The sequence below is a fragment of the Cryptotermes secundus genome, unplaced genomic scaffold (genome assembly GCF_002891405.2).
Source record: "Cryptotermes secundus unplaced genomic scaffold, Csec_1.0 scaffold408, whole genome shotgun sequence".
Taxonomy (NCBI): domain Eukaryota; kingdom Metazoa; phylum Arthropoda; class Insecta; order Blattodea; family Kalotermitidae; genus Cryptotermes; species Cryptotermes secundus.
In genome coordinates, this window is record NW_019724588.1 from 528,127 (window position 1) to 550,445 (window position 22,319).

Here is a 22,319-nt window from a genome sequence, read left to right on the forward strand (position 1 = left end):
CTGTGAAATATGCAGATGACCTTGTGTTAATGGCTAAGGAAGAAACTGTGCTACAGGGCATGATTGATAGACTAATTGAAATTGGAAGGTGCTATGGCATGGAAATGAATGTGGAGAAAACAAAAGTAATGAAAATTTTGAGACAACCAACCCCAGTAACAATAAAGATAGGCATAACTACTTAACAAGGCCTCTAGTTTAGATTTCCTGTTGTTATTTTACAAGTAGCTGATATTAAAATCCCCACATATTATGAATTCTGAGTTAAATTTATGTAGAGTTGACAATAAAATCCAGTTTGTTTAAAAAGTAGTCAAAATCAATCTATATATACACACAGAGCAATTATCCTTACTTTACTGAGCTCTAATTTAACAGCTGCAATTTCAAAATCCTTTTCTTTAGAAAATTTTTTGCAAATTAAAACCAGTGAAATTATAATCCTCATAAACGAACATACAGACACTACCTTTTGCGTGCTTCTTCCTACAATAACCAGCACCAAATTTGTAATTAGGTATATGAGTACCATCCAGTTCATATACGTTTAAATGATGTTCTGATAAATTATGCTAGGTTCATCATTTACTAAAGAAAGCATTAATTCATTTATTTTACCTTTCATACCATTTACATTTTGATGAAATATCTTGAAGGAGACATTTAAGTCATCACTCTTCTTAATCTTATTCCTTGAACATTCTAGTCTATTTCAATAAACATCTACCATAAAAAATCCTTACTTCTTGAGATGGTATACATGGGGTCTATCTACTTCTTTGCCATGCATTTCCTGTTCTATGTTATGTGAGAAGTTTTTTTCATTTCTAATTATACCAATATGATCACTGTTCGGCATTAAGGAATCCCTATCAAGGACAAGTTCAAGATTTTAACAATTTTATTATGAATATCAGATTTCTCTTCCTCCGTTGCATTTGTATAGGAGTGGGTGTTTCCTTTTTTAGGCACTGTTTTACTAATCTGGATAATTCTAAAGAAACTAGCTTTTTGCCTTTATTGTTTAAATGTTGGCAGTGTCTAGTAAAGTGATCCCTTTGAACTTCCACATTTAAAAGCTTAACGTGCCCATGTAGCTTAATTATTTTCTTTAACTGTCTATTAAATTTATTCACTTCCTTGTTAACATAGGAGGTCTGCATAAGATCATGCCTAGGTAATGAGTTTATCAACATCATTTTCACCTCATCATTAGCGGACATGAAGCAAGATAAATTTCTTAGAGCGTCTTTAGAATTGTTTCTCCTGATGTCGTTTGCTCCTGCCCACAAAATCACCACATCTTCCTGTTTTAAGTGCAGATACTTTCTTATCAGCTGTCTTAATGATCTCGCTGGATAAGGCTCCTGGTTTAATAAAACCACAGACTTCATACTTGTGATCAAGATTATGTCGAAGATCTAATGCACACTTTTTGACACGACTATTGCCAATTAACAACACTTCATAGTAGCCTGTCTTAACACTTCTTGCCAACTGATTAATACAGGATGGGGCACAGAAACTTCCTTTTTTTGAAGGTGATAAGACAAAATTTATGTTTAACTAATGAAAGAACATACTTTAAAGTTTTAAATCATGTAGTTTTAAACAAAATATCTTGAAGGTGGTGGCCACCGTTCTCTATGCACTGATGCAACCGTTGTCTGAAGTTCCCCTCTGTACGTTCCAATATGTGCACTGGAATTTTGGCTATTTCCTGCCGAATAACATTCTTCGGCTAAAGCAGGTTTGTGGGGCAATGTTTAAAAACCTCTGCCTTGGGGTATCCCCACAAAAAAAAATCACAGGGTGTTAGATCAGGTGAGCGCGCTGCCCACAGGATGTCACCTTGAAGCGAGATGAGGTGCCCGGGAAACTTTGCCCTCAAAACTGTTATCGAAGCTCGGGCTGTGTGGGCCATGGCACCATCCTGTTGGAACCAGACATTTCCTATATGCATTTCTTCAAGAGCTGGTTCGAAAAAGTTTTTAATCATTTCACATACCGCTGTGATTTGACAGTAACTGCATGACTGTCTTCTTCAAAAAATAAGGGCCAATAACTCCAACTCTCGACAGCGCACACCATACTGTCACCTTATCACTGTGATGTGGCCTCTCATGGAGCTCTCTGGGATTGTTACCATTCCAATAGCACTTATTCTGCTTGTTGACATATCCGGATAGGTGAAAATGTGCCTCATCACTAAAGAAAACAAGTGTGTCAGGGGGTAAAGTTTCCAATAACGTTTTGCACGCCGTTATTCGGTTCTGGAAATCACCTGGTGACAATTCTTGCACAACAACCATCTTATAGGGATGGAAATGAAGGTGTGTGTGAAGAATTCGGCGCATTGAACGATTGCATATGTCTAGGGCGAGTGCCTGTTTGCGAGCGGAGCGTCTTGGAGATCTCAAAATCGACTGTTCAACTGCCTCCACATTTTCTGGCATCGTAATGGTCCGTTTTCATCCTGATGATTTTTTCACCACACTCCCAGTTGTCCTAAAGTTCTCTACACACAAAACAATCGATTTCAGGTCAGGAACCAGAACTCTGGGCTTAATTCTGGAGTGAGTACGGAACGCATGCTGCACTGCCACGTAGGAATGGTTGTTCGAAAAATAGGCTTCGACAGCAAAAGCACGCTGCTCACTCATCCACCTCATGTTTCCTACTGAGGGGTATTAAGACAGATTCCGAGACTGCTGCGTTCGCCGAGCCTATCCCCACTTTTCTGCGACCTCCCCTCCCTTCACAATGTGTCTTCACAAAAAGGAAGTTTCTGGGCCCCACCCGTACCTTTTACATGAGAACTATTTAAAAATTGAATTTTGTCGTCCTTGGATAATACACCCGTGTCGTCGTCATCCTTGAGGTTAGCAGGAACCTCAAATCTATTTTGTGAAGCGGGAACTAACTGAATCAGATTGCTGTTCAGATCGTAGTTTTTGAAGTTTGATTGTGTCCATCCTCCCTGTAGAAATTGAATATTAGAACATTCATTAGCCAGTTTTCGTTGTACTGAATTTACTGTTCAGCTGAACTTGAGTAGCATCAATTGCAGAGAACCTACACAACCTGGACTTGGGAATTTTTTGGCTTTTTTCCGATTTCCTAAAGTATCCTGCTGACATTCTCTCCTTTCAGCTTACAAATTTCCTCTCTAGCTGCCTTGAATTCTTTTCCCAAGTGCCTGATTCTCTCCTCCTGTTGCTTCATATGATTCTGGTACTTACATGGGACACAATACCATGGCCTGCTCCTGTCTGGTATACTGGGGCTAGTGCTTGCAGTTTAAATGGAAACAGTACCATCAGTCTGTACAAATTAGCCCACTAGTGACCAGACTACAACAACCTCCACATTTACCAGGAAGGCTATTTGTACCTGACATCATTATTAATATATTCCTTATTTGCTAGACGCTATTAATGAAACTTCAGAAACACAATTTGAACAAATTCTTTTAGGGTGACTCCCTGTACAGATTCGATCGTCAGGAGTTAAGATCTCAAATTCCTGTCCACTTCATTTGTATATCACCAAACGAATACAGTAACACATTATCTGACTAATAATTTTATTACTTATGTTCAACACTTCGGGAATAAGAAACCAAGAGAAAAAACACTATTGTGATACATTTCACTCGAAATCACTTTTTGATGCACTTTTCTATGAAATCGGTAGTCGACTTCCAATTCCAGTAATAATCCAGATACAATAAACATCAGTACACTCACACAAATAACAAACTAGAATATCATATTACAATAGAGAATTATTACAGAAACACGTACAATAACTCTGTTCCAGTGACCTAAGCGTAGCATGTAGCCTAATATGGCGTCATGAATGTCATGAACGACTACCAACGCTTATTCCGCCACACAGATCAACGCATAAGCCCCTCACGCACTTCGATGGTATTGGTCGACAAGGTAGCCGTCGTGACCGGTCGTGACGTCGCCCACACGGCCCACAGCATGGCATGAAATTTAGCATGGCCAAAGCCGCCGAAGCTAAGCTGGATACTGTTGTTGAATTACTAACGTCGCATACTTTAACGAGAAAATCCGCATGAGAATGTATTCTTGACAGGATTTATGGAAGCTGAATACAGCTTCGTTCTCTCTCGTTCTTTGTCGTTCGCATACAGCGAACGAGAAAGAACGATGGTCGGTCAACGACCGAATTCAGTTAATGTGTACCAATGTGTCTGTTGTCCATTTCGCTGACAGGGCGGTTCATCAAAAGAAACTCGTGCCCACTGTGGACGGGAAATATTACAACCGTTTGCTATTCCCCTCATGGGAAGACTTGTAGCCACAGGCAAGGAATTTTTTATTGTATGGCCTCCCTTATGATCTGGATGATGCAATGCAAGAATCAAAACAAATTCCTACATACAAAAATAACAGAGCTCGGTATATACATATAAGTTCGTCTGTGCATAAAAGTATACTAGGAACTCAACCTTCATAACGATATCACATAGAATTAAACACTCAACCTCTAGCTCTCTCTCTCTCTCTCACTCTTTCCTGTTACTCGCACTTGGGAGCACAGGGTATCCCTGAAAAACTTCGTTTCACAGCAGTTTCTTAATCCTAAGACAATCGGTAGGACTCTTCAGGCCGCTACCTATGTTGGACAACAGAAACACAGAATAAACGCAGACAGACATCCATGCCTTGAGTGAGATTCGAACCCGTCATCCCAGTGTTCCTGCAAGTGAATACAGTTCATGCCTTAGGCAGCGCAACCACTGTGATCAGCTCAACCTCTATCATAAACTTTTCAATCATGATTTATTGCCGATACTACACAGTATTACAATGGTTACAACAAATAAAACGACAGACTGATTGGTCTTTCAAGGTGGTTCAAGGCATGAATCATGTTGAATGCATACTGCTGCTTTGTTATTGGATGAGCTAGGGCTTCGGCAATTATTGAAAACAATAATGAAAGATCATGAACTGAATAACATGAATGATTCCAGAGTACTTATTTCAAGTAATCGGATGCAGCTCTTTCATTAAAATGTTGCCGATCCTTCAGTTTATATGTACGCCTGAAAGCCTGATATGATTTTCTTCTAACAGGTCCACAAGGTTAGCATTGTTTTGGTTAAAACATTAATACCTAAAAACCTTTCAAGGCTAAGCTTTCGGTTTGTTAAAAAATGGGGGAAAGCTCGATACACTAACATGACACATAACATGGCAGTAATATCAGAAAGTTGCTAGGGTCACCTGTTGAATATGTATGCACCATTTCAGAAATTCAGGAATCCCAAAGTTACAAATATTTAAAAATGTACTAAAATACGATATTTCTAAGTTCTGAAAAATTTTAATTACCAGAACTGAAAAAATTTTTGGAACTTGGAAGTTGTTTTTTTTTAATATGGATCCATATTACAAAAAAAGTTCTGCACCTAAGCACAAATAAAACACCAAATAGTGACCCAATAAGGGTCAAAACATGTCATGTTTTAAGGTTTTAATATAAAAAGTAAAGTAAAGCTATCCCTGTAACAGGCAGTGGAGGCCCATAGGGTTGTGAGACGTTGAGGCTCCCACATTATCTAGACAATTGGCTCAAAGATGGAGGTAAGATTGTCAGCCTTACACGCTGGCTGTGCTTTACTCCCCAGGAAAATTATTTAATTCCTGGTACTCATTTCTGTTAGAGACTGAGTCAACCCCAGGGCCATAGTGAGGCCGGAAGGATTAGGTCAATTGAAAAAAATCCAATGACCTCATTGGGACTTGAACCCGTGACCTTCCAGCTTGTAGCATATTGCCTCAACCAACTACGCTACTGCATGCCCCAAAGTTTTAATGTAAATAATACATATGTGTGTATTTTTATAAGAAACTGTTGTAAACAGATTTAAAAATAATCAATGTACATACCACAACAGGATGCAACACAGAGATATGAAAGGTACATCTAACAGTTATGGCAGACTTCTTGCATACGAACATAAGACAGCCATGAAGGAAGACGGTGACAAATCTTTTCCTTTTACTTCAACACAAAGGAAACTCACATACTGCATATACTATTCAGAAACACCAAACTTGAAATTGGGAGGGGGGGGGGAAGACAGAAGAAAGAAAGTGTGGACAAAACACTGTAAAAATAATAAACTTCCTTTATGACATTTCCAAATTTATTTCAAAATCTGTCATTTACATCTGTTTCCCACCTATGACAATATAATTATGACAGTATGAATCAATGTTTCAATTTACTACACTTGGTAACATTACTTTTCAATGCACACAGAGGTTCTGTACAGGATATTTCATCTGCAGAAATATAATAATGAAAAGTATTTTTATTTACTGAAGGATCTAAGTGAAAGCAGCGGTATTCTTCATGTACACGGTAGTACGAAACATGCTGTTTTAAAACACAGAAATTAACACCAGAGGAAATCTACTAAGTCCTGAATCTAAATATTAACTGGTAAAACCTGGTTACAAGGAGCCCAGACTAAGACTGCATTTATAAAAAAATTAATGCACTGTAAAATCCAGAGTTAACTCACAACTTCCAAGTTCATGCTACCTTTAATTTTCTCCAGTGTGTTCTACATTGTTTACTTAACACTTTCACTGGCAGCTACTCACACACCACTGTTTTCCTCACATCACTTTCCATGTACATGGGAAACAACATTCTGAACACCACTTTCTCTGGTACTACTGCAATTTATCAGTATTTTAACCATTTTACAAAGTCTGAATGGAGACGTTCTGGAAATGTAACATCCTTTTTATATGTACTGCAGGAAAAGTGTTAACATATTCAGAATTTCAAGAGTAGTAATGATGAACAAACTACCTGGAAGCCTAGCAATAAAGTGTGAGTTACAAATTTAACACTGGTAAATTACATTCATAAAGACTCAATGACAGTTAAAGAATTAAACAGTAGTTCCCAATAGTGTATTCAAGTATGAGAATAAAGTTTGTAATCTTCCAGCTGAAGGGCATGTTCCTGGTCACATTATAAACAAAACAACACAACCCATAATTCCTTACTTTTGCATGTAACTCCAAATAATGTAGATATGCAAGAAGCTTCATTCACATATGATGAACTACAGTTTTCTGAACATAATAAAGTTTTCAGGCTCTCATGACTGTAAATTTCATCTTCTTGTATGTGATGCCATGATCTACCACAAGACACACAGTGGCACATCCCCAAAGACTGTATACTCTTAAACAAACTTGACAATGAACGTTCTTACTTAGTGTTATGTGTCTGTAGTAAGAATTAGTGTGGCTGCAGGCACCATGATACCAAGACCAAGAGAGTTATATGGGAGATCCTGGAACAGACAGATACTAAGGTCTGGTTCCTGACACCACACACCAATTCACATGCAGGTAACATCTCCTTGGAAAGAGTGTCACTGCAGATATGGCACAGTCCCTAGAAGTTTTAGGTTGTCATGTACAGCCTCAGCATCTTCATTCCTTCATCATTAACTCCTTCAGGGGCTATACTGTATAAACATGCATAAACAGAAATGTAATACATTACCTTATCTATGGCATAAATACTACTCCAGATTTCTAAAGAAGTGGTCATTATCAACAAGGGATGTTGTACTGAACAGAATATTATAACCAGGTTTTACTGCAGTTATGACATGACTGACATAATTCAGTCATATCATATATCTATTAACAAACTTCCTTGTTATATATTTTACTAAGTGACATCTCCTTTTATCATTTATTAAAAAGATACATGACTCATCTATTACCCCTATTTATGCATTTCATTATTGGATTGCACTTAACTCACTTTACAACATATACTTCTAAATCCAAACAACAGTGCAATATACACTACAGGACAGAGGCATAGGAGCTTCTGTAAATAGCTGACCATTATCCTCACATTAATGCTGTAGTTTAACTTGCTAGTAGAGTATATACACACAAAACAAAACTTTCTTGGACAAACTGTGGCCTGCACTGTATTCAACATACTTACATAAACCAAGAGACAACGCAGTCATACTCCGTGTATACATATAACATGACTATAAACCATACACATTAAATAATTTTTATGTCCAATCACATTGTACTGACCATACCCCCTCCCCCAAATGAAAAATGTGACCAATTACCTATTTATTTTATCATATTAGTAATAACTGATATATATTACAAGCCTATACCACTGTAATCTGAATCTGCTTTTAAATAATCAATATTGAAACACACCAAAGATAAATGATTTTATTAGGGCATGAAGATGTCAAATGTTGGGGTGACCTTTCCTCTGACTCAGCATCTCCACCAAACTCAGGTTACTTCATTACAGGGAATAGAACAAAATGTTATTTGTAGGAACTTAATTCCCATAAACAAGTCAAGGGAAAAATCTTAATAGTTCTCAGTATCTGGATTTTAAATTGTGTAATTAATTCCTATTCATGGTTTCCTTTCTTCAGAAACTAACTCATCTGATTTCACTTACATCCACAATGGGATAAACATTGCAGGAAACAACATGAATCCATATGCAGACAATAAACTATGATTCTCCTAATCACAGGAGCATTTATGACAACATTCAATTTATGTTTATCGTCTCATTTACAAACCGAAAATCCTGTACTTATATTGAAAGTTACTGACAATCCACAGAAGAATGCTTGCTGACATTGACAGAAAGCATATTACAAACCTGGTCTTCTTAACTGGTCACTTTCAGAGTCCTAAAGCAGGAAGAGAGAAGTCCAGTTGTCTTCTCATGTCAAAAGCTTTTATGATCTTCACTCAGAGATGCCACTCCCGAATTAGCCCCTTACAATAAAACGAGCCAACGTTCCCTCCAATGTGGTGTTTGAACCAGTCAAAATTCTAAGTCAAGAGGAAGGTGATTATCAAGTATTATGAAAAAACAATATAGTATTTGCTTGTCACTTCCATCCTCAAGCCCACCAGCTTCCACTGTCTTGCTGAATACCATCATCAGTGACAAGATATGATGGTATCTTCTGCATACATTCAGTGAGCATACATAAACTTTCAATCCGAAAAGCTTTAAAGATGCATAACAACAGCAAAAAATCTCCTTCGCAGGGGATTACTTCAGCATAACAGCAGTTAACAATCCTGCTGTAAGTGAATTAAAGGTCTATATTTGGTCATCTACTTGTGTGCTTAATGGAGAGAACAGGGAGCAGGAAGTGGACATAAAGCTTAATATGTATCGGTCACTTTGTTTTACGTTGCTTTCCAGTTGGTGGGTATGTATGTGGACTTGGAGGAGGTGGAGGTGGTGCAAACTGAACAGTGGTGGTAGTGGTGGTAGTGCTGTGGTGATGCTGATGATACATTGGAGTGAAAACCGTGGCAGACCCTGCAGAGGCTGTGGCTCCCCCCTCAGTTCCAGGTAACACTGCAATGGAAATGTGTGAAAAATAACATGGGAACTTCCATTAAATGGCTACATTTCAGAATTATGCATCTTGCCACGAACAAATTCTGGTGATAAGATTTCAGAGATTTTGTACAAAATCCATACTGGTGATGAACATAAAATAACTGAGTATGGACAAAAGCATACTTGAAAAATTAAATGTGGTATTTCTAAGAATTCTATACACTCACCTGTGTAGGTTGCAGGCTGTGAATATACATATCCTGAGGGGGGGTATCCAGCAGGGAATGCTGGAGGGTACACTGGCGGAGGAGGTGGTGAGCCCGGTGGAGGTGGGGGAGGAGAAATGTCATCATCATCGTCGTCATCATCATCCTCAACATTTATTTGCCGAATAATCTTCACCTGTAGCAGTTACATCCTACAGTTAATATGTGGCTACACAACTATACATTGAAATCTCACTATCATAAATGCCAGTAAATCAAAAGTATTTCATTATAATATCAACAAAAATACAATATGCAACAAATCTTCCAAATTATATGTTATGCTGGGATTCCGCATATGCATTTATGTAATGCAGTTCTTTTAATACACTGTAGTCTCTAAGTTATGTTATAATAAAATCCAGTTCAAACCCATTACGATATATACCAAATATCCTTTACAGTACTGTCACTTAGTCAAGCAAACATCAGTATTTAAAATGTACCAACATACAGCACTTCACACAGAATGTGCACTGTTAAATACCACAACTAGACAATTCAAACAAAATCTTTACAAAGAGACTGACTTTGGAGCTGATTATAGTGTTAAGGCTGAAGCACCATCATGTCATCTAGTAAAAGGTCTTAGAAATGATTCATGTGAACAATTATTCCGTATTCCGTATTGAGGGGGTGGGTTTCCCCATGCACTTAGACCGGTTACTGGTCCATTGTGCGTCCCCCTTTAATTTCTACTGTCTCCATACCCTACCGGTAATGGTGCTTACTATCAATCCCTTTCTGCCAGCGAGGTTCCAACCTCTTACTGGCAGTGGTATCTAATAGTTAGTCCCTTTCTGTCAGCGAGGTCATCCCTCCTCTGGCAGGGGTTCCTAGTCCTTTCTGCCAGCAAGGTTTCTACCCTCTACTTGGCAGTGGTATCTAATACTTTAGTCCCTTTCTGTCAGAGAGGTTGTAAACAATTAAGTCATATATAAATTTATATGAAAACTCATAGTGGCCAAGTATCTTAACAATCAGCATAACGAGATCAATATGAATGAATATAATTCATAAGCTCTGTGCATTTATTACTTATACTGATATGAAATATGTTTCTCTTGCTTTATATCTCATATTTTATGCACCAAGTGAACACATACAGGGAAGATCATATCTGTCTGCATGGTACATCTCCTAAACGGCAGAACAAATCCTGATAAACGCTGGTGCTAGGGTGATGGCATGAAATGTTGTCAAGCAAATGTAATTTTGGTTGATGCTGTTAACATAAAATCCAGTTTTACATGAAGGTCAAATCAAACTCAGATGTTCTAAGGAGGGCTCATCATGCAAAACACTTCTTCATAACATAAAATACAAATATCATTACCAATTTACAAATTTAGTTCAGCAGGAGGAGGTGAAGAGGGAAGACGGGGAGAAGAAGCAAAAGAAGGATTAATACTTCAGCATCTTATTGACTTTCACTATCAGATTTCTTGAAGATTAGCACAGACACTTTCACATGAGACTGGAACACCCACTTGCAATGATAAGGCAAAATTGTGTGTGTGCACATGTGGTGAGCTCTGTCTCCCTCACATGAAATGGTCATGTTGATTATATGAACCAACCAAGATCACTTCCTTCAGTTGTGATCTGTTTTTGACTGTCAAGATCTTATGGATTTGCTGGCAAATAAAAATTATTGCATACAATACGATTACAGTGTATGCAAAAAGAATATAACAAATATGAATTAACGAATTCCTCATACAATTTATCAGACTCCTGAAGTAACATTCTCCCTCATGGAAAGTCAAGTTGAAATAGCACATGAATGAGAGCCTCAAAAATGGAACAAATGATGCTCAAAATAACAGTATAAAATTAGTCAGATTGAAGCAAGCTGTCATTTTAAATAAACAAAATGCAGTTCCTGATCAGAATATAAATAAAATACAAATGTCAAAAGGATTTGCACCACAGCTGATGATATGTATTTATATGTGCAATGTCTGTAAACATTCACACTTAATCAAAAATTTTCAACACAGAGCATTAGTAATTAGTTATGGAGTTGTATTACAAAAACTGTATAGAAAAAGCAAAGCCTTACGCTGCTACTGTGGACAGTGAAGAGAAGGCTGTGTTTTGTTAAATTTATTGGTGTATATACTTTCTGAAATACAGCTGTAATTAGAAGGAGCTGCATGTTCTGCCCTGCCTCTGATAAACAGATTTTACACTGAATGCCTGTTATACAAACTGTAACTGCTACTGGTTAAATAAATGTATGCAACAGCACGAAGAATGACAAAAATTCTGTCATTTCAGGAAATATTTTAGATTAAATATACATACAAAAAATCATCACTGCAGATAATAGTAACACTTCATATTCATCAACACACACTAACCTCTGTGGTCCCAAACTTAAAATTTACCAAGGAGGATTATATTGCTTCTTTTTTTTTTCACATTACACATACTACAGAGTCTCAATGTCTATGCTCAGTACTTGAAATTTTACTCCCATGTGAAAGAATCTACACATATTGATATCTAAAGTATACATAGCTAGTATCAATAATAAGCAAAAAGTTTAAGACATACCATTACCTTAATTTTCTTCTTCTTCCTTTTCTTAAACCTCTTTTCCTTTGGAAGCTTCCGTGGCGGTGGTGGAGGTGATGGCAGATCTTCCCCTGCTGAAGGTGAAGTGCCCTCCCCAGGCCGCACACCATCAGCAAACTTGACTGACTTCCTTCCTTCATTTTCCCCAGATACTGACTTCTCTCTATGAGAATAATTTTGAACAATTATACTGAAGAAACTGAGGAAACAGTTGTAGTAAAATGGAAGAAATAGTCTTATAAAAATTCTACACACAAATGCTATGAATGTCCTGAGGCAGTCAGCCTGTGACTACACTAGTCTTGTATTTCACCAACCTGCATTTTCATACAGATGGATATGACAAAGTATAAAACTTTAAAAAGGTAAACTACTCCCTTAAGATGTATGGGGAGATGGAAGTAAAGCTCCACCATTCTTGACCTTGGCTCAAGATGGAGCTGAGTGGTCAACTTCACATCCTGGCTTTTACTCCTGGGGAGAGAGCCCGAAGTACCTATTGTACAGCAGGCTGGGTGGGCCCCAGATGCTGTGGAGTAGAGAAAAATCCTTTCCCACTGTCAGGAATCGAACCCTGGCCATCTAGCCCATAGCATGTCACTATACCAACTCTATGTAAAACTTTAAGGAAAAGCAGATGTTTAAAAAGAATAGTCATTTTAAAAAATATAACGATAATATATCACTATTTAGCATTTAGTAAATGGATGCTACATAGTTTTATGACTTCAGAGGACACATTTACTTTTTGTCACTAAAAGATTTGCATCTCAACAACAGAAAGTTAACATCATTTGGCATTCCATACGATGAATTACCTGACTAAACATTTTCACTTACAATAACCTTATTTACTCACCTACTGTATTCATCCAAACAATGAAACAACCTCAGACATAAGAAAATTCAGTTACACAGTAAAAATTTTTATGGGAGAATAATTTTATAATGTGTCCACATAAAATTATTATGTCCTATCCTCTGGCACAAAATAAAATTTCCTTCCCTGTCTTTTCAAAATGCTTTTCTAGTAAAACTTGCACCTAATAATTGTGTGTTTTGTTTCAAGACATATCAGTTTTGAAAGACATTGTACATGTCTAAATAAAATTCAGTTCTAAAAGATGGGGAAGACAGTTCAAATTAGGCAGTATTTTCAATCTAAAACAAGGTTTTACTATACTATCGGTTTTCTCATAAACCCTTCACTGGACATGCAGGTTTCAAGAGATGCTGATGAGGAGGAAAAATTCTCAGATTCCATTTTCAAACAAATAACAAAGAAGCACACACAATACTAATTTCTGAGATCTGGGTGTATATACTGCAAACACTGAAACAAAATTGATGTAGGGTTTGGCAATCAGCTTCCCTTATCAGGTAAGTTTGAATAAAAATGTCTGTCACTGTTCAGTTATATCAAATGTTTTATTGTTGGGCATTCACATCCATACCCTGCTTATAGTTATTTCAACAAATGTCCTCATCATATGTTGCAGTGAATTTTAAACATTATGATATCCAGTTCATTATAACTGCTCTCAGCTGTAATTTTACCCAAGTTTCCAGCACACCAAGTTCATCTGCTCCTTTACTGACACATACATGGACATGAAGATTCTCTGATAATTTCAGAAGGACTAATCATCTTCATGATATAGTTTACATGAAGTAGTAAAATTTGGATGATGTGAGTTCAAACTCATTTTCTGATGAAAACAAAGTATCTGCATCTCTCAAGTTTGCTAATTTAGCCTAATCTTTTATATATGACACAGGCTTAGCTACTGATGCAATTTGCATTACCAAGACTGTATGAGAATCATACTATAAATTTCAAAACACAGAAGACATTCTTTCTTGGAATAGACCTCAGTTATCTTATTCTTCTGACATATTTGGGTCCAAACTTTTATACACCTGAAGCCAGGAGATATAAGAATGCCCTTGCCAGCAGGAGGCAGTGGTTTCACTTGCACAGGTGTTCGTCGTTTCTTCTTCGGAGGAGTTACTGGAGGTGCTTCTGGAGCTGGTTCATCCTCGCAGTCAGGAACTTGACGCATTGCTTCCTGAAAATAGCAAATATATTGATATGTGAGGCAAGACATTCATACTCAGTCAGCAACCTGATGCATTGCTTCTGAAAACAGCAATTATATTGATATGCGAGTTTGCACACAAAATAAGGCATATTAAAAATATCCTTGTGTCCCACATATACATTTAGTTTTAGCAACTGGATATTAAACATATGGGTTTTGCACTAGTCTTTCTCCAAAGACTGTTGAACCTGCACAGACTAATCAAAACAAATTACAGTAAAATGTTCACCAACGATGAATTAAAAAATTTAAAACTGACAAACAAAAACTAAGTTTCTAAAAATGAATAATTCAATGAAATCAAAATTACCAATTTCTAGCAAAATAAAAATATACATATGTGACTGAACTTTCAGCACAATTTCAAGTGGGTTATATTCTTAATGCATATACAGGGGCTGGAAAAAAATATGGAAACACGTCATGAAATGCATGCCTGAATTGAAGTGTTTATTTTAGCGACATTTGTAGGTCACGCTGTCATATCTGCCCAACACCACTAGCTGTACAACCTCCGCAATACATTGCAAGCTTCATCTGTTGTCGAGACAGCGTTCTGTGCAATTTTTTTGTGCATCACGTCAGAGCTAACAGAATTCGAACGTGGGCAAATTGTTGGGGCCCATATGGTGGGTGCTTCCATAACCAAGGTAGCCGAAGTTTTTGGTGTTTCGCAAGGCACAGTATCCAAGATTATGATCACATACAGGAGGACTGAAAAAACCGCATCCGATAAATACCAGTGTGGACAGAAATGTGTGTTGAGTGATCGAGAGACGAACATTGCGTAGGATTGTGACGAAAAATAAGAAGACTACACCTGCAAAAATGACTGCTAAACTGAATGTCACACTCACAAACCCTGTCAGCACCAAAACAGTACGAAGAGAACTCCACAACCAGGGTGTTTCTGGACGAGCTGCATTTCCAAAGCCACTCATCAGTGATCAAAATGCCACTAAGAGGACAGTGTGGTGCCGAAGTCATAAAACCTGGACTATGGAGCAATGGAAGACGGTCATTTGGTCGGATGAGTCCACCTTCACACTGTTTCCGACTTCTGGCTGAGTTTACGTCCGGAGAACGCCATCCCAAGCTTACGATCCAGATTGTTTGCTACCAAGAGTGACACATGGCAGAGGTTCAATCATGGTATGGGCAGCCATATTGTGGTATTCTGTCGGACCCATCATTATCCTGCAAGGTCATGTCACTGCCAATGACTATGTGACCATTTTGGGTGCCCAGGTCCATCCCATGGTGCAAACTTTGTTCCCTAATGGTGATGCCATTTACCAAGCCAATAATGCCTGTGTTCACATAGCTCACATTGTCCAGGACTGGTTTTCTGAGAACGAAGATGAAGTGTCATGTCTGCCATGGCCCCCACAATTGCCAGATATCAATAATACTGAGCCTTTGTGGTCTGTTTTGGAGAGCAATCTGTGTGCGCGCTATCCACCTCCATCATCGATAACAGAACTTACCATGTTTTTCAGGAAGAATGGTACAAGATTCCCTTGCAAATCATATAGGACCTCTATTTACCCATTCCAAGGAGACTGCAAGCAGTTCTGCAAGCCAGAGGTTGTCCTACACCATATTAGTCATGGTAATGTGTATTTTGTTGGGTGTTTCCATATTTTTGTCCATCCCCTGTACTATAAACTGTGAACCTGACCTACCTCAATTAATCTCATCTCTTCCAAGTCAATGTCTGTCTGTTCTCCCTCTTGTTGAAGGGCTTTCTGCAAAAGCATAACATACTTTGAATTAATATACCAGTCAATCATTATGGAACTGTCTTATGATGGAACCTCATGCATTTTAACAAGTTATGAATTTAGGAATAGGGAAAGATGGACTGTCATGGCAGTTAATGTCTAACAATTGTCAAACTGTTAGAACAATAACTAGGAAGTTACAGTACTGTATATAACGTCTGCGGCCTTAATATTTTGATTTTATAATCTGAAAACTCCAGAATATAATTCTACATCTTCTGCTGCCTCGTGTTGTGTTGTAGGAACATATACACTTTGTCATTAGGATTTCCACTATCAGATATAGCTTGCCAATCAAGAAGTTTGGAAAAATCACACTGCATATAGTAAATGACTATGTCTCTAACTTACATTTTCTGTCTCAGGCAACTTCATATGTAGCTGCAATATGAGGGTTATTTATTTCATATTGATAAAGGTATGCAATAATGAGTCTGTAGAAGCACAACATTAAAAAGGCCCAAATTTATGCTATCTGTTTCTGCTTGCATGTACCTTGATTAAATTATCAGCAGCATGCTTCAATTTGATCTGTCGTCTCTTCTCTTTCTCAAGCCGACGCTTCTCTTTCTCTTGGCGTCGTCTTTCCCGTTCTTCACGTCGCCTTTCTGCTTCTTCTCTAGGAGACTCAGATGGCGAGAGGAACGGAATTGGAGCCTCTGCAAGGCACACCAATGACACTCTTACAGATTTTATGTTTTTGTGGCAACAATTCCCTTACAGTATTCATATAATTTATGAAGTGTAAGAAATTTCTGTGCAGAAGAGAACAGATGTGGAAGTAGGTCCCATAATAAACATACAAGTGTCTCGCCAGTACTGCTGTCATGAGATATCCACATCAAACCAGATCTAGTTTCCCAGTAATTCTATATTACCCAGACAGAAAACTTCAAAATTTAGGATTCAGACTGAACTAAGCCTCATATAGCCTACAGAACATACTTTCTGACCTTGGAATACATTACCACAATCTCACTCCAATCTCTAAAACCCTGTTCACTTCCTGGCTCTCAGATGGTTCCTTTACCTACTACTCAAAGACAAACATACACTAACGGATCAACATCAATAACATGTTCCTTCTTAAAGCTCTTGTAAGCTTCATGGCTGTAAGACACAAACCAGGACAGGCCTCAAAGTGCCACATGACACCATAGGATCCAGTCACCTGCTTTATATATATATATATATATATATAAAAGAACACAATGTCAAAGCCATGGAGGTGCAAGGAATGGCATGGAATAATATTATCACTTGTTAGAGTGACAATTGGCAGGTTTTCTGAATTGGACGTTCAATGTATTGACCATTTTAACACATGATTTGTGACTACCCTTAACTATAAGTCTCACAGATTTACACTCCAAATATCACTGTAAATACAGCATACACATAAAGTCTTCTCATGATGGGGGTCAATAATCTGACTGCTCCGGCATCCAAAAGTGTGCCAGGAAGAGGAAGGTTCTCAACAGTGCTGATGGCCTAGCTCAAAACTCTATTCATGGTCCAGCTGCGACCAGTGGCAGGGACTCTGTTGTCCACTGTGGTGAACAACAGGGCATGGTTGGAGATATCCTGCCATCAGCAAAGCAGTAAAAGGTGAAACTTAGGCTCAATAGGTACAGGACTGTCAGTACTATTCTGATAAATGAGAACTCACTCGAGGTGTGCGACACAGATGGGGAATGTAGAAAAGACTGGTCCTCTGGCAGGAGTGTGGGTGACCATGCTGACAGGGCCATGTTGATAACAGGGAAGTTCCCAAATACTGCAGAATCTGATTTAAGGTTTCCTGATCTAAGAGATTTCTTAATATTAAGTTCACGTTTTATTTGGACATTATCTATCATCTGGAGATAAGGACTCGCTCTGTCAATTGGGCCCAAGTGAGTATGTTTTCACCTGAGGATGGAGACAGAATCCAACCTCCAAAATGTTGTGTTTTAAATAAAAAACAGTACAATGGATAATGCCAAAAACATAATACTTACTTACTTCCTTATGGAGCTCAGCCCTTCTTGAGAAGCAAATTCTGCAGCCACTCAAGAATTTCCTAGCATTTTATGGAAGCCAAAGGTTCATTACCATGTTCACAAGAGCCCTCCACTAGTCCCTATCCTGAGTCAGATCAATCCAATCCATACCATCCCATCCTATCTCTCTAAGATCCATTTTAATATTGTCCACCAACCTACGCCTTGGTCTTCCCTGTGGTCTCTTTCTTTCTTTCTTTCTGGCTTTCCCACCAATATCCTATATGCATTCCTCTTATCTCCATTCATACTACATGCCCTGCCCACCTCATCCTCCTTGACATGATCATTCTAATTATACTTAGAGAAGAGTACAAGTTATGAAGCTCCTCATTATGCAGTTTTCTCCAACCTCCTGTCACTTCATCTCTCTTTGGTCCAAATATTCTCCTCAACACCCTGTTCTCAAACACCCTCAGTCTATGCTCCTCCCTTAATGTCAGAGACCAAGTTGCACACCAATACAAAACCACAGGCAAAATTGTAATTTTGTGTAGTCTAAGTTTTACGTTTTTAGGCTGCAGACAAGAAGACAAAAGGTTCTGGACTGAATGGTAGCAAGCATTACCAGAGTTCAATCTCCTCTTAATTTCCTCCTCAATCAGGGTTTGAGCAATAAAACAAAATTGTATTAATATACAGTCATCACGAACTTTCAGATCTTATTCATTTTTTAGTGTTTTGCCTACATTTGGTAGAATGAAATCCGGTCCCTATATGAAATCTGTACCGTGACAGTCAAGTACCTACCAGACTACACAATATTATAACAAAGAAGCCCAAAATATAAATAAGATTCACATGCTCAGTCAGTAATTGTAAAGAAAGAGGGTTCTATCAGGCACACAACACCATGCACTCCATCAAAAATCAACTAATATTTCTGAGGAACATATCACCTCCATCTTCAGGGTCAAAGAATAAGCCATACAAGAAAACACCACGAGGCAGGCAATAAGCACTACTTTCAATCTGGTTTCTTACTTGGTTTATTCTTCAGTCTTGAAAGATAGAGGCAATATGTTCATCTGAAATGTCACTTCATTTTCAGTAGACTGTGTGACAACCGAAGTCTTCATACTTGCCACTGTGAGAACCTCAAATCCTATAATTGTTAAGATCATATGTGATGTACCTACCTGCTACCAGAGGTACCATTTCAGCAGATAACAGTGGCGCCTGTGGCTCGCTGATAAGGAATGGCGAGGCAGGAGGGGAATACCCGGATGCAGATACAGGGTGTGGTGGAAATGCCCCTGAGGTGGTGTCCACTGTTATAATTGAATTAGCTGGTGTAGCAGGCAGTGGCAATAAAGGGCCTGGTACTATGGGCAATGCATGTCTTTGGCTCGGTGGGACCTTAAAAAAATCAATTCATAATTGCAGCATTATTAGAACATAGTACACAAATTAAGAAATTTGGTGATGTGGCAGTGCACTACCAGCCAGACTGGAGAATTCTCCAATGCCATCTCTCCTTAAAATGGAAGAGAGAGAGGAGGTGCAGGAGGAATATGAGAGAAGGAAGAGAAGTGGTATTACTGAAACAAATTTTTGCAACCAGCTTTGATATTCATTAAACTGCTCAATGTTTTAATGAACCTATTATAAAAGACTTATTGTTAATGTTAATAATATTAAATACTGAGCACAAGCTGATAATTTATTTCAGCACAAAAAAAAAAGGCTAGAGGTCATTAACTTTTCAAGACAGATGGCATAAGGAATGCACTACAGTGTATGCTGCTGTTCAGAAAGTTGAAATGTTTACTCCTCTTAAAAAAGTAGTCTTATCCCCAGATAACTGCTGTCTCTGTTGAAAGCACAATTGTAACAATGCAACAGTAATATACCTTGGCAATGGGACTGTGCCCTTTGGACATTTCTGTTGTCCCATGAGTCTGAATGCCAGACTGAGGTGTTGGAGGAGGATGAGCAATCGTCACCTTGGCCGGGTCCACAACAACAGGCTGATGAGGTGCAGGAGAGAGGCTGGCTCCAGGTATAACCTGCAACATGTTTCCCACCTGAAATACCTGTGTGCCCCCACTCCCACAAGCATTTGGCACAGGAAGGTTCTCACTGGGTATGACCTGCAACATATTCAATACAGGCAATATGTCATTAATGTAATTAAAATATCTGATTTATGAACAATTTCATTTAAAACATGTATCTGTCAGAGTTTATGACTAATCATGAAACATAACAGGTTTGCAAAGACTAATATATAGTGTATAGACACAGACACGACATCAGCAGAACAGAAATAGTAGGCAAAATTCAACAATGAATCAACATTGACACAGGCCATGACATAGCTCAAGTGGTTCCCATCGCGGTGGCCCGGGTTCAATCCCAGGTCTGATAAAGTGGGATTTGTGGTGGACAAAGTGGCACTGGGGCGGGCTTTTCCCAAGTACTTCGGTTTCCCCTGCCAATCTTCATTCCACCAAATTCTCCATCACCATAATCACCCAGGGCAGGTTACAATAGGCCAATCAGTGGCCACCATGCCGAGTGGACCCAGTTGGACTCCACGCCCCACTAACATTGACACTGAGAATGATTGTTCCAAAATATCTCAGAACTACTGCAGCACAGATGACAACAGAAATCAATATGTATCCTTCTTACCCTTGTTTCCACAAAAACTATCTGACGTGAGCTTTGCAAATCCAACATGCATGGTAGTGCTGCAATTGTCAAACCTCTGATTACTGAATGCAATGCTGAGATGTATAAATGATGGTGTCAAGAGTATAAAACCTGGACGTCAGACAACATCTGGAAGAGTTTACATCTGAAGAACACCGAAGGAAGCCTACAATCTGGAATGTCTGGTTCCAACAGTCAAACAGGGGGGAGGTTCTGTGACAGTTAGTTTAGGCAGAAATATCGTGATATTCCGTTGGTTCCATTATTACCATTGATGGCTGAATTACTGCAAGGGTGTAAGTGGACAAGCTGGGTAATCAGGTTCATCCCATGATCCAGATGTTATTTTAGAACAACGATGCAGTTTTTCATAATGACAATGCTCCCATTTACACAGTTGGAACTCTTCAATCATGGTTTGAAGAGCATGAAGGTGAACTTCAACATCTTCCCTGGCAAGCACAATCACCAGATCTAAACATTACTGAACCAATCTGGTCAGTTTAGGAGACAAGAGTGAGGAACAGGCTCCCATCTACAACATCTCTAAAGCATCTTGAAGATGTACTTCAGCTCTGACTCCATTGTCATCACGGAGAGTACTAACAGGATTAAATTCCTTTTATGTTATTCCAATGAATCTTTATTGCAATGTTGCATAAAAAAAAGAAAATGGTGACAATTTATATACCTGAAGCACATTGCCTGACTGAAGGACTACCGATTTATGGGCTTGTGACTGCTGAGCTGGGGGTGGAGGTGGAGGCAGAGTCCCAAGCACACTGCCAGGAGGCAGATCAGTAGGAACAACCTGGAGCACATTCCCCACCTGCAAAAATCGTAATATAACGTATGTTTTAATATGAATATGTATCTTTAGAATCCATTTCCATAGTAGATATGCAAAGTTCATTTTCAGTTCTGTAAATTCGAAAACATTAAAAACAGCTGGATATTTAAAATCATCCTATAACTAACTTTTTGACACAGAATGATTTAGCTATATACTAGGTACTTGAGGTGTATACTCTTCTACATAACATAATATTTTATTATACTTATTTGTTAAACCATGTATTTTGATGTAATATTTTTACAACATTATCTTTCGTAGTTTTTGTTTTACACTTAAAAAATAGTTTTACCATAAAAAATCATTTGATTTTGTTGCTGGATTTCTTCTAGTTTTCATAGATTTTTTGCTATTAGCCTCTATTTTTCCACATTGACACTTATTTAATTTTACAGTCTTTTTACAATTATTCAACAACATCAATTCTTCAATTTCATTTTGTGCAGATGAATTTTCTTTGTGCAAAATATCCTCTTTCCATTGCATTTGGATAGAATTAATTTCTGACTTAGATAAGAGTTGATCGATTTTCTTTGCCAGCTCTGAGGCAACAAACTATTTGCCCAGTAGATTTAGATGTTATCCATGCCTAG

At 38.2% G+C, this 22,319-nt stretch overlaps 2 protein-coding genes across 4 annotated transcripts in view; both read right to left on the reverse strand.

Moving 5' to 3' along the window:
- LOC111862341 (calcium-binding and coiled-coil domain-containing protein 2) overlaps window positions 1-3,860 on the reverse strand; it is a 59,569-nt gene extending 55,709 nt beyond the window's left edge. The window contains exon 1 of the mRNA XM_033750629.1: window positions 3,243-3,860. Within this exon, the coding sequence (XP_033606520.1) occupies window positions 3,243-3,259 (17 nt within the window). The 5' untranslated portion in view covers window positions 3,260-3,860. The remainder of the gene's footprint in view (window positions 1-3,242) is intronic.
- Window positions 3,861-6,172: 2,312 nt separating this feature from the next.
- The window catches only part of LOC111862342, a 43,682-nt gene continuing 27,535 nt past the window's right edge, over window positions 6,173-22,319 (reverse strand). For 2 of the 3 annotated variants that reach the window (XM_023847644.2, XM_023847643.2), the window contains 9 exons: window positions 21,565-21,702; window positions 20,069-20,308; window positions 19,355-19,574; window positions 16,669-16,832; window positions 16,075-16,137; window positions 14,208-14,356; window positions 12,267-12,450; window positions 9,666-9,840; window positions 6,173-9,453 (listed from right to left, as the gene is read on the reverse strand). In XM_023847644.2, the coding sequence (XP_023703412.1) occupies window positions 9,269-9,453; window positions 9,666-9,840; window positions 12,267-12,450; window positions 14,208-14,356; window positions 16,075-16,137; window positions 16,669-16,832; window positions 19,355-19,574; window positions 20,069-20,308; window positions 21,565-21,702 (1,518 nt within the window). In that variant the 3' untranslated portion in view covers window positions 6,173-9,268. The remainder of the gene's footprint in view (window positions 9,454-9,665; window positions 9,841-12,266; window positions 12,451-14,207; window positions 14,357-16,074; window positions 16,138-16,668; window positions 16,833-19,354; window positions 19,575-20,068; window positions 20,309-21,564; window positions 21,703-22,319) is intronic. The other variant, XM_023847645.2, reaches the window with a different exon arrangement.